The sequence below is a fragment of the Solanum verrucosum genome, unplaced genomic scaffold (genome assembly GCF_900185275.1).
Source record: "Solanum verrucosum unplaced genomic scaffold, falcon-dt-bn FXZP01000064.1, whole genome shotgun sequence".
NCBI classification, from domain to species: Eukaryota; Viridiplantae; Streptophyta; class Magnoliopsida; order Solanales; family Solanaceae; genus Solanum; species Solanum verrucosum.
Window position 1 is genome coordinate 806,999 of NW_026020144.1, and position 13,819 is coordinate 820,817.

Below are 13,819 nucleotides of genomic sequence, written 5' to 3' on the forward strand. Positions count from 1 at the left end.
AAACATGATCTGTTTTACCTTCAAATGTTCTGTTTTGCTATAATCTGTTTTATGTGTCGTTTTCTGTCAGGAAAATACTTTCCTAATTAGAATTCTGAACGTACAAGTAACATGTATTCGTGTCATGCCATCAACTTAGTAGACCTGTTGTATTTCAATAGTATTATCTAAAACCATGTCGGTTGACCATTTTTTGTTGGAACTTCCACCGGAGATCCTTGACATGATCGTGAATAAGCTAATTGACCTACGTGACTACCTCCATTTCCGGGCGTTTTTTTCCAACTGACAAACTTTTACTGGTGACTAGATTTTTGGAGCTTGATTTTGATGCCGCGCAGAGGCGGCTCAACGTAATTGGGGGCCTAAAGCGAAATTTCAATTTGCGGCCTAAAATATAAATACACTTCATATACGTATTTATTCAAAAAAATTAAATTACACTATTAAGATGAAAATTATTAGTACTTAATATTGTTTTTTGAGTTACTAGTTTTAGGTAAGATTTTATCAACTCAACATTGAAAAACATCCTTTAAGTGAGACAATTATTATATGTATTGTTAACATAATGATATAAGTAATAAGTTGATAAATATTAATTAAAGATAAGAGTTAGAAGTTTAGAATCATAGAATTTGACTCAAAAAGTTGATGACTTGGTATACCTCATTTTAATATGCTTAGAGTAATGCTTGAAACTAAAATTTAAAAAGAAATAAAAAAGAATTTGTAATTCACTTTGTTCAACACTTTTCACTGTTAATTCTTATTTTTAACAAAGTACAAAAGATGTTAAAGTGGATAAAATAATTTATTTTTAAAAAAATTATACTTTTTATCATAAATAATTAATTTTTCTATAAAAAATTTAACACATAATTTATTCTTTGACAAAAATTTGGGGCCCCGGAATTTGGGGGCTAAGGCAAAGGCCTTATTTTTGAAAGCATAGAGCCGGCCCTGAATTGCCGCGTATCATCAGCTTGATGTTGTGTATAAGGCAGTCGAATTTTGTGTCTTTAGGTTGGTTTTAGAAAGACCAAGATGGGAGAAGATTAACAGTTTGGGGGACACGATATTGTTTTTTTTACGAGAAAATTCTTCGTTGGCATTGTTGGCTTCTGATTTTCGTGGATGTGAAGGAAACAAGATTTACTTTACTGATGATTATTGTGAGGCTAACTAATTATGATGATGTCGATGGGAATCATGATTTAGGGTATTACAATTTAGAGGATGGTAGTATTGAAGCGTTGTCCTGCTATTCTTGCAATTCACATTCTATGCTTCGTTGGCCTCCTCCAATTTGGTTCACTCCAAAATCCATGTTGATAATGTAAGTCTGCCTCTCCCTTTTTGTGTATGTTAGGTTGTTTTACTTTGTGAACTGTATTTCTAGTCTGGTCACTGATGTAATATATTGTTCAACTCTCTTGATATCACTAGCGATTAACTATCAACTTTTGATTTTCGCCAGAAGCTAGATTGAATCGATTGTACGATATTTGAAGTTATAGATGAAGCACAACTCACCTTTGTGAAAATTCACTGCGCACAGCTAACTCTTTAAAACTTGATTTGAGATATTTGTACCTCTAATACAACTGAAATCTGACCCTATAGTGCCCTGTGGCAATAATAAGATTGCAGTTAGGAGAAACTTTAGGGACAAGACATTGATGAGCATTAGTTATTTCCCAACGAAACCCACATTTTGACTATTTCAAGGCAAATAAATTGCCTCATTGGCCTAGAATATTAGCTTGTGTTGATGTTGTGGATATGGTAGATATAAGGAGTCTTCCATTAAGATGAAGTAATACCAGTTGCAATAGTCCTGTTAGAAAAATAGAGAATAAGTTTTGCTACATTATGCATAAAGAACTGAGCAGTTACCATTTTATTCAGTAGCAATTGTGGGTGCTGATACTCATCTACCTGAATTAAGTTAATTTACATGTCAAAAGGGCTTAGATATTGAGTTACTCCAACTTCTTTGGAAACCATTATCTGATGTTTCATCTGTCTGTTTTTCTTTGAATAGGCAATTCATGTGAATTCCAATTTTTCCCACCAATTACTGGGAAAACTTAATGGAAATCTCTAGCTCTACCATGAGCACGTAATTTTGAGATTTGCATGAATGCATGTTTCTTAAATTCTTTTTTTTTGGCAAAGGTTCTTTTACTGTTTGGATGGGGAAAAGTTGATTTAGGAGAATTGGTAAAAGAAGGAACTTTTTGATAGACCTGTTCATCCATCCTCTATTTTGATCTCTGCTTACAGTGTATAATGCCTTTTGAATCGTGTTGTTTCTTGTTGCAGTGGACCTTAGTGGATTCCTCCAGTGAGTGGATGGAATTAATTTGTATATGAGATGCAAATTATCAATTAATGGTGTGCTGTAAGTAAACATGTACATACATTTTCTTGATGCAATCTGTGTGACCGCAACATTTCTAGTACTCAAGTATTCATGTGATGTTAATAAACCTGTGCCAACATATTTTTTTATGCCTGCAACATTGCCATGTAATTGTGATCTTGCCGCTTCTGCTTTATGTTTCTGTAAATACCTTCACCTTTATTGTGAACAACTAATAAGCTGGAATGGAATATAGCTCTCGTCTGGAGTTCTACTCTTGTATATCATACAGATGAGTAACCAGAAAGCTAAGTCCATAGAGCCTATAGGTGACTTATTTTAACTAAGTAGATTAAAAATGTTACTACATCATAGTTGCATCGGAAAGAATATTCCTCTGCAATTTAAGAAAGTCACTGGAGAGAACTGATGGAATTGGAGATCGCCTAGAACCTGGCTGTGTTTATGTGGGAGCAGGTTTCAGAAAATAAGTCACTTTCAGTACGATGCTAATTGACTTTAACCATATGGAATCACCAAAGACATTATAGAAGTCGTGTGTTTCTAGTTGAAAATTCTTTTTAAGATCTTGCAACTGAATATATTGCCCTTTTGGAAATTGGTTCTGAATTTAATCTTTATTGAAATTTTAGTAATTCGTACATATAGAAATTTATTCTGTGTCAAAAATGTTGGGTTCGGTTGAACCTGTAGCAAGCATGCTACATCCAACTGATCCTGAAGCGATGCTTTTTCGCGAGAGCTCTCTAATCTAAGCCTCCAATGTTCAGTATAACAGAATATGCATTGTAAGGCACAGCCGCCGTGCGTCTTACAAGACGCTGACAGCGGTGCGCCTTACAAGGCGCATAGAATTTTGAGCCTTGCTGAGTTTAACCTGATTTGGACGGCGTTAATTTGGGCATTAAAATGTTGCCATTTTGGTTCTAAAATCAATTTTGTTGCCCTTTCGTAATTTTTGGCAAAATTCTTTTGCCCTTTTGGCTCCGAACTCAGATGGGTAATAATGGGACAATTCTTGTTCATAAAAAAAGGATAGAAATCCGGGCTGTGGGTCAAATTATTTAGCATTCTAGACAGTACGTCAACACCTAATATAAACAAGGAAGGTGATATAGGATCATCTTGTTTTAAACTTTGAGAAGAGGTAAAAAAACCATTAATTATAATCGAATACCAAACATCATTGATCAATCTCATTATCCAATCTACCCAAGTAGTAGGCAAAACCAAATTTAAGCAAAACAGCATGAAGGAAGGACCAAGACATCCTATCATAAGACATATCTAGCTTAATAATTATATTACCACCTTTGTTGTACTTAGTAATATCCTGAGCAATTTCTTGTGCTGATAATATATTTTCAGTAATAAGTCTGCCTTTAATGAAACCACTTTGATTATCAGAAATAAGAGAATTTAAAAGAGGATTTAGTCTAGCAGCCATTATTTTGGAGATGATTTTATTAGAGAAGGTAGGAAGACTAATAGGTCCATGTCGGAGAAGGTATATGGGGATTCAGTTTTAGGGATCAAAATGAGACATGTATGAGAGAAAAAATTAGTGAGGTTACCTCCTTTGAAGAAGAACTGCACAAAATTAATGATGTCTGCATTGATGATGTTCCAACAACTAGCTTTGATAGAACTTACCATTGAATCCATCAGGTGCTCTGCAGATTGCAGGTGACATGTCAAATACTGCATTTCTGATCTCATCTTCCTCTGGTAACTTAATAAGCCCTTCATTGTCATCATCAGTAATGCAAGAATTGATGTAGTCCAGAGTGTTGCCATAGGAATTTGGATTGTGCAGGTTGAACAACTTCTTAAAGTGCCTTACTGCCACTTTAGCAATTTTATCGCTGTTGTGTACCCATTTGCCCCTATTATGTTGTATTTTTTGGATTTGTAGTCTCCTCCGTTTGCTCTTAAGTATAGCATGAAAGTATTTAGTATTATTGTCTCCCTCTTCAAATCATTTGATTTGAGCCTTTTGCTTGTACATAGTATCTTGGATACTCAACCATCTAGTATATTCACTGGGAGCTTTGTTGAGTTCTTCCCTGCCTTGATCATTGCTATACATTAGATCAATATCTTCCAGCATTTGGATTTTTGCTTCCCGTTTTATGACTTGATCATGTATGTCCCCTAGTGAACTTCTAGACCATTGGCTCAATTTCCTTCCAAGTCTCTTTAACTTAGTCTGTAAGATCCACATTGGGGTTGCCATCAATGGTTTCATTCCAACTTTGTTGTACAACCTCCTGAAATTCAGGTTGATCCACCCAAAGACTGAGAAATCTGAAATAACTAACGTGGGCATGATGGTCATTGTAGAATTTTATAAACAAAGGTCTGTGATCTGAAGCCGTTCTAGCAAGATGTTCGATATTATTATTCTGAAATGGCTGGTTCCAGTCAGCATTAATAAAGAGTCTTTCCAGTCTTTTCCATATTTGTTTACCTGGTCTTCTGTTATTGCACCAAGTATACTTTGAGCCATAGAACCCCAGGTCAACCATTCCGTAGTTATTCAAGCAGCCATTCCATGTTCTTGCAATTTTGATCACCACTAGATCTCTTCAAATGATTGGGCAACCTGTTCTTCAACTATTTTCCGATTCAGTTCAACAACTAATTGTGTCCCCTTGAGATTTTTTATTTCATCAGTTGGTAAACTTTCTAAAATGTCATGGTCAGCCAAATTATCTTCCTCTTCAGTACCAGGTTTTTCTAAATCTTCATTACTAATATTGTTGTATGGTTGTTGTTGCTCACTGTCTCCAGAATTCTGCTCGCTTTTCGTTATCTTTGTCCGGTTGAATCATGATACTACTTGATCAAATTATAACTTCTTTTATAGATAAATTTTTAAGTTTGAAAAAGTGATTTTGATCAAGTGAATTTTAGATAAATTTTAAGTTTGAAAATGTGATTTTGATCAAGTGAATTTTATTCGCAACTTTTACTCTTTTTGCAAATTAAATTCATACACGGAAAAGATAACTTTGACTTTCAAATATAATTCTTTCTAAAGTTTGTTTAAAATCAGTTGAAGGAAGAGAGTCAAATGCTCACAAGTCACGAGATTAGTGTATCTGGTAGCAAATCTAAGTGTATATTCTTCAATATAGGGTAGAAAACTCTTAATTAGTGGTAAGATATGTAATATTTTGAAAGTATACGTAATAATAATAAATATGGTAGTGAATTATGTAGTTTTTCCTTCAAATATCCCTTAAAATTGAGCTGCACAAGGAAACGTATAAACACACACTATAAAATATAACATTAATACAGTATGCTATTAGAATATGAATTGTGATTGAATCTTTTCTGATTTGTTTTTAGTGTATATGATAGCAAAAATACATGTATCTATATGTATGTTGCTCAATATATGGTAGTAAATTCTTAATTAGCGGTAAGATATTTTAATATTTTTAAAGTATATATATGGTAGTAAAATATGTCTAATTATGTAGTTTTTCTATAAAAAAAATAAGACCCTACCTAAAAAAGAGAAAAAGAAAAAGAATAGGGAATAAATTAAATTGAGTGTTTTAAGGGATCTATTGGAATTGGTAGAGTTATTTACGGATCATTTGGGATTTGCTGCATAATATATATGTTTTGTTAATTGATTAGGACTTTGAGAAATTTCCTTAAAACGTTGCATAAACTATATATGGTTTGATTTGTTTGGGATTAAAACTGCTCGATTAAAAGAAACAAGGGACCATTTTGCACTAGTTTCTCAAAGAAAAAGAATTTGTTAAACCGAAATCAGTTGTGTGTATATATATGAAAAAAACCCTAGTAATTTTATAGTCCTTCAGTTGGTTTCAAACCCCTCTGGATCAATTTGTAAGTTCTTTATTCCCAATAGTAGATAATCATGTCGTATATCTTTAATGAGTATAATATTTTTCTTGTAGGTATCGATCTATGGCACTTGAGTGCTTGAGACAAGTGTTTATTTCAATATTATGCAGAGGTGATGATGATAAGGAGGAGGAAGACGAAGGTTTTAGATCAGTACGTTTGCCTGATTGTATTATAATTGATATATTGAATAGACTTCCGCTACAAGTCCTTGTTAGATGTCAAAGTAAAAGGGATTATTTGGGAGCTTTGATCTCATCACGCGATTTTATGACATTACATCTCAATAAAGCTAAAGCTAGAGGACCCATGCTTCTTCTCCATGATAGTACCACTGATGAAAAGCGCAACAAAAAACTCTATGTGCTTACTAATTATATGACTAAGCCGCTCAAGATCCAGCATCTCTATCTCCGTCCTCAGCTTATGGTGAATAATAAAAAGTACCGAGGACGAAACCCGGGACACCCTCCTCATATTAGATTCTCATGTCAAGGAGCTATTCTGTTTGTTAATGATGCATGTTGTGCTACCACTTGTTATGTTTTGAACCCCACAACACAAGAGGAAGTTATTGTACAACGTACAAATCAATTGTCGCACAATTTATTATGTGCTCTTTATTATTGTCCAGTTGATCATCAATTCAAACTTCTTTCTGTGGAAGTAATTAATGGCTCTTTAGCTCAGTATTTAGTATATACATTCAAGACACAGACTTGGAGGGAAATACGCGGTACTAGTGTCAACTTGGTTCCTCGATACAAGAAAGGATCTCCAGCAATTGTTAATGGAGCATTGCATTGGATCATGCACTATGATTTACAAAGGAATAAAAACAAGCCACATGATCCTCCTCCTAGTTGTGAGAATAATGGTATCATCATTTTTAAAATGGATAAGGAACAAATCTATGCTAAACCTCATCCTGGAATTGTTTGCAACGTCTCCCACCTTGACAATGAGCATAAATTCATGATGACTCTCTTAGTCATGGAAAACAATTTGTGTTTCTGTCACTTGCTTGCCTCTCAGCCTGCACTAGCACTAGATATATGGGTCTTGGATGACTATAAAAAGTGGGCATGGAACAAAACATATAACATCAATCTACTTCCTTATGGTCCAGGCCGTAACCCCAAATATCTGCATTGGTCCATGAAACCTCTCTACATCCAAGACGGTCTATTTGTATTTTACATAAAGTCTGATAGACATTTATTTCTTTATGATTTACATCATAAAACCCTCAACCATGTTCTACTCCCACAAATGATCAAGTTACGTCCTTTTGGAACTTATATAAAGACCCTCCTCCCAATAGTAGCTTAATTAGGTCTCCTTGCTTCTTCTTTTTTAAAATTATTTTCTTCTCTTTTTCGTGATCAATGTTTTAGGTAATGTTCTACACTTGTATGTTCTATACAAGTAATTTTCATTTAAGGTATCTATCTATATCTTTTTTATATTCAATATGTAAAAGATATATTCATTGGTATTCGTTGTTGTTCCACTTTTTCTTTGAATAGACAAGTAGTAAGACTACAAGAGGTGTGCAAAAATTGGCTCAAACACACTATTATAGAAAAAAAGGACTGCAACTAAGATCCAGTGAAAGCTATTTTTTTACATATCAGAAAAATCTATTATATAAAACTTGATTTTGTTCAGCACCCTTTTTTTTTTGCTTCTTTTTAATTAAACTAGAGGGTCAAGGCACGGCCCAACATTTGAGATATTTTAAAATTGCATTTGCTATATTTTGGTAGATGCAAAGCTTGATGCCCTCTCTCTCACGCACTAATCATGGTAGAATAGTGTACATGTGTAAGATCTCGGATACTTTCTGTGAACTGATAAAATTTATCCTCTCGTGCCAAGCAGACATTCAAGTCAATTATAAACCTTACACAAACCAAGTATATATATTCACATATATAATTAATATATATTTTACAAAGATAATGAATAAGTACTGGCTCAGTTCCTATTGCCTACATGTAGAATTAATACATGTAATTCAATATTACGCTGCACTCTTCTTATAAGCATATTGTTCTCTTCCACATTTATTTTTCTGCTTGTACCTTTCTTGGATCTGTATCAAAATTGCTTAACATTAAAAAATAGATCCTCTTGGCCTTTTGTCAAATACCTTGCTTTTACTTGAGCATAATATTTCCTTTACACTTTTCCAGCAACAAAATATTCAACTTCAATTACCTTTAATTTTACAACATAATTTATAGATTATATAAGTAAATATATTATACCAATTTTTCAGTAATAAAGAGATTGCACGTATAATTTCAGAAGTAGAACTTGTGCAGAGTAGCTTGATTAGAAGGATGAACTGAAGCTCAAGTCAAGCAACATTCTAACTACCTTAAACTTGGTGAGTAAACGACTACGACACCCCCTCCACATAGGTCCATTGGAAGGCTACTCTGGCATTGAAAGGATTGTAGCTTGAATCTCCTACACCACATTATAACCACCGTAAGCAAAATCCACATCTCTCAATGTGAAAAAGTTGAAAACGACTCGCAAATTGATTTTAGCGGAGTAGCTATAGTCCACGTCTAGCTCCACGCTTAGTTGAATCCCCTCAGCCAATTGTAGAGTAACTAAATTAATTGTCACATATACAATAGTCAGAAAGACGGGACTTAAATATTATTAATGGGCAGAAAGGAAAATAAATAGCAGTACTAATAATTTTGGATACCTTAAGGACATGACAACAGCCACCAAAGACGCACCAAATAGAGAATCTAAGTTGGAAAAATGAGAGAGCACAAAATAGTTAGAGGAAGTGTTTAAGTTTCATATTTGTGTAATCTTGTATGCACACTAAATAATGGACCTTCTTGAGTGATTTTACCGCAGTCGTCAAGTAAACAATGTCAACGCCAACTTCGACAATTACCTGTTGGGGCACCGCTTTTCCCAAAAGCATACTGCCCAACTCATGATATATATAGAAGTGTGTTTTACTGGGACCATTTTGTGCATCTCAATCATTTGATATTAAGGGTACAAAGTTATAATCCAAGATATTCACCAACACACCAGGTCCCATAAAATTTGATTTACATCCAAAATAAATGATTTTTTCATAATAGAAGCCCCAAGTTACACTCTATTTTCTATATATGGACATATAAATCTCTATAAACGAACACGTACCATTCAAGGTGAGACATAGTATAAGGAAGATTGAGGAGACCGGTTCCAACCATAGTTATAATATTGTGGAATGTTGAACACCACCATTTTGCATTCCTAGAAGAAGTTACGCTCGTAAATTGTCTTTTGTTCTGCAGATCTGCCTCATTTTCTAAAAGTGAATTGAACAAATAAAATTGATATATGACATAAAGAATTGTCCAAAAATTTGCTGAAAATGATTGAGAGCCTAGCAAGCTCCTACATAATAGGCCAAGCATTTTTTTGTATTTATTTATAAAAAACCAGATTGAAATCGTCAGAGCATGGAAACTCTTTTTATATACGTAGCCTCATTCGTTGGGGAGAGCATTGAAGCGATCTCCTCCTTTCCCTAGTAGTGCTATTGAATAGTACTTGGCACACTCAAAAGTTCCTATGTGGTTGCTTCTGGCTCCTTTAATTACCTTGCTAATCACTCTCAACGTACATATTCTTTTTTTAGTGCTTGGAACTTTGTTCTTATATGCTCATTCTCCTTCTTTACAATCAAGTAGAGACATCACTGCAATCGAAAGAAATACATACAATCTTAACACGGTCTCCTTTGCAGTTGCACCATTCACCTGAGAATTCAAAATTTGTGGCAGACCTAATTTTTCTATTTGTTGAGTGCTGGGTACAAAGGTGCCTAGCTCCATGAGTAAACATGAATATCAAATATGACACTGTAAAGCTATAAACAAACATGTGAAATGAGATAATGATATAGTAATTAACATAATGTAAGGTTTAAAAAATAGTAGACTTCAATGCAATAAGGTCTTTTGCTTTCAATTTATTTGATCACAATCTTTTTATCAATCAAATCACAATTAGCTTAAAACAATCAATCAAAACTTAATCCAGCCATCACCAAATTAGGTAAAAATATATAAGTTGGTCATTCTTCCAACTATAATTTCAAATATATCTATCACACAAATACACAGCTAAAATGCTCAAAAGGAACTTCTTTGGATAAAATCACTACTAAAGTTACTATTTCCCCTTGAAATTCGTCATTAAAAAATGTACAGATAGTTTGATTGAATTGAATCGGTGAGAGAAAAACATACTAGTGTTTTCACACGAAAAATTTAGAAAGTTCCTCAGTATTTTAATGAGGATATGTTTTTCACCATGCGTTTTCCTATGGAGCTCAATGAAAATGGGGTGGAAAAATCATGTTTAACAATACAAATTAATTGATTCACGGTGACTATGAATGATGTACTCTTCTTCACCTTGCTCACTTCTCACCTCGACTTCCATCAGCTTCGATACCGCGCTACGGCTAGCCTAATCTGTTTTCCAGTAAAATCTCCAAAATTAGAACAAATCAACTTACCAACCAACTTCATTGTAAGATCACAAGTAAGTTAAAACAGGACATAAATACATTAATTACTGACCTTTGAAAACTTTTTCACAGTCTCTCTCTATTCATTGTATTCTTCTCCATAGCTACAACATTGCCACAAATAATGGATGAATACATGCATGTGCAAAATAGGCATAAATTTTTTACAGTAGCCTTCAAATCAATCTTAAGGAGAAGCGAAAACATTCCACAAAACAAAATCTATTACAATCCTCTTAAATCTCACATTTAAATAATATCATCTACGATAAGATATCGAAAGAGACAGACCAAAATCCAAAATCGAAAAGCTTACCTTGTTGGTCATAATCCAGAGAAAAGCACGAACGACCGACTAAAAATCCAAAAATAACATACAAATTATTCTGAAACAAAAGAAAAGTGAGATGCAAAATTGAAAACTAAAAGTGATGAATGAAAGAAACAAAGAGAAATAGAGAATCACTGTGTGAAGAACAGAGGGAAGAAGAAGTGAAAATTGAAGTAAATATTCCAAAGGAAGCACGTGTAACCTTTATTTAAAAAGAAAAATAAACAGCTGCGTATTGAGAGCAATACACGTGTTAAGCAAATTGTCAATTTATAGTACAATACATATTACTTTTTGTACAACTATCAATTGCAGTGGTCGTACACTACTTATTGACTTATACTCCTATAAAAGAAGAAGAGTAATACTAATACACTGACCAAAAATAAGGGTATTCTGAATGTATTCGTGTCATGCCATCAACTTAGCTGACTTGTTGTTTTATGTTAAGAGGAAAAATGTATCACCTCTTAGTAGACCTGTTGTATTTGGTCAAAACAAATGATGAACTTTTACTTGTGGACTAGATTTTTAAACTAAAAAGATAAAATAAGTTAAATATATAAAATATCTAACTTATGATTTTTAATTTATAAACCAAAAATTATAAGTTTATCCAAACAAATTTTAAATGTATCTATTCCTTTTAAACTTTGTATCTAACAATCTTTCCTTCTTTCAGTAAAAATACAAGAAATAACTTTTTGAATATTATAAGCATAACATATTTTAATTGGTAGTGGAGTGGGGTGGGGTGTGTGGGGGAGAGAGAATTGCAAACCCATTAACTACCATGGGATTCATTTTCATCTTTATCAATATTTATTCTAACCACATGGTTAATAGTATATATATCATAACAATTTCCTATTTAGATGTTTAATCTTAAAAATTGTACCCTAACAATTAGCACCACCCTATCTCACACAATATTTTTAATGATTTACACCATAATATCTTTGTTTAATTGAAAAATCTAAAAAATGTTTCTTTTTCACTTAGCTATGAGGCATTCAAATATTGGGAACTTACATAAATCTCACTAGTTTAGGAGCTAATCACTTAGATACAACACTCATACATATTAATCACGCCAGATACATACATATGCATGTAGAATGTGATACACATGTATCTGGAATACTATACATACAAATCTTGCTCTCTTTCCTCGCCAATATTGCTCGTCTCTCTCCCCCTATTTTAGTATATTTGGTAGCAAATCTAAGTGTATATTTCTCAATATATATGGTAGGAAATTCTTAATTAGTGGTAAGATATGTAATATTTTGAAAATATAGGTAGTAATTATAAATATCGTAGTGAAATATGTGTTTTTCCTTCAAATATCCCTTAAAATTTAGCTGCACAAGGAAACGTATATACACACACTATAAAATATAACATTAATACAGTATATTATTAAAATATGAATTGTGATTGAATCTTTTCTGATTTGTTTTTAGTGTATATGGTAGCAAAAATACATGTATCTATATGTATGTTGCTCAATATACGGTAGGAAATTTTTAATTAGTGGTAAGATACTTTAATATTTTTAAAGTATATATTTATGGATCGTTTTGGATTTGCTGCCTAATATATATGTTTCGATAATTGATTAGGATTTTGAGAAATTTGCTTTAAAACGTTGCATAAATCATATATGGGTTGTTTTGTTTTTTCCACTTACATATTAGATTAAAACTGCTCGATTGAAAGAAATAAGGACCATTTTGAACTTGTTTCTCAAAGAAAAAGAATTGTTAAACCGAAATCAGTTGTGTATATATATATGAAAAAACTCCTAGTAATTTTATAGTCCTTCAGTTGGTTTCAAACCTCTCTGGATCAATTTGTAAGTTCTTTATCCCCAATAATTGATAATCATGTCGTATATTATTAATGAGTATAATATTTTTCTTGTAGGTATCGATCTATGGCACTTGAATGCTTGAGACAAGTATTTATTTCAATATTATGCAGAGGTGATGATGAGGAGGAGGAGGAAGGCTTTATATCAGTACGTTTGCCTGATTGATATCTTGAATAGACTTCCGATACAAGTCCTTGTTAGATGTCAAAGTAAATGGGATTATTTTTGAGCTTTGATCTCATCACGCGATTTTATGACATTACATCTCAATAAAGCTAAAGCTAGAGGACCCATGCTCCCTCTCCATGATAGTACTACTGATCATGAAAAGCGCAACAAAAAACTCTATGTTACTAATTATATGACTAAACCACTCAAGATCCAGAATCTCTATCTCCGTCCTAAGCTTATGGTGAATAATAAAAAGTACCGAGGACCAAACCCGGGACACCCTCCTCATATTAGATTCTCATGTCAAGGAGTTATTCTGCTTGTTAATGATACATGTTGTCCTACCACTTATTATGTTTTGAACCCCATAACACAAGAGAATAATGGTATCATCATTTTTAAAATGGATAAGGAACAAATCTATGCTAAACCTCATCCTGGAATTGTTTGCAACGTCTCCCACCTTGACAATGAGCATAAATTCATGATGACTCTCTTAGTCATGGAAAACAATTTGTGTTTCTGTCACTTGCTTGCCTCTCAGCCTGCACTAGCACTAGATATATGGGTCTTGGATGACTATAAAAAGTG

General features: G+C 33.2%; 2 protein-coding genes and 1 pseudogene across 2 annotated transcripts; 1 reads left to right on the forward strand and 2 right to left on the reverse strand.

Annotated features, from left to right (window-relative positions):
* Positions 1-3,572: 3,572 nt before the first annotated feature.
* On the reverse strand, positions 3,573-4,917 carry LOC125827887 (uncharacterized). The gene is made up of 4 exons (XM_049507228.1): positions 4,745-4,917; positions 4,417-4,659; positions 4,043-4,275; positions 3,573-3,769 (listed from the first exon to the last, which is right to left on the reverse strand). The coding sequence occupies exons 1-4, from the start codon at positions 4,915-4,917 to the stop codon at positions 3,573-3,575; spliced, it is 846 nt and encodes a 281-aa protein (XP_049363185.1).
* A 1,426-nt stretch (positions 4,918-6,343) lies between these two features.
* Positions 6,344-7,612, forward strand: LOC125827888 (uncharacterized). The gene has a single exon (XM_049507229.1). The coding sequence runs from the start codon at positions 6,344-6,346 to the stop codon at positions 7,610-7,612; it is 1,269 nt and encodes a 422-aa protein (XP_049363186.1).
* Positions 7,613-8,306: 694 nt separating this feature from the next.
* LOC125827889 (lysine histidine transporter 1-like) lies at positions 8,307-11,178 on the reverse strand (annotated as a pseudogene).
* Between the last annotated feature and the right edge of the window lie 2,641 nt (positions 11,179-13,819).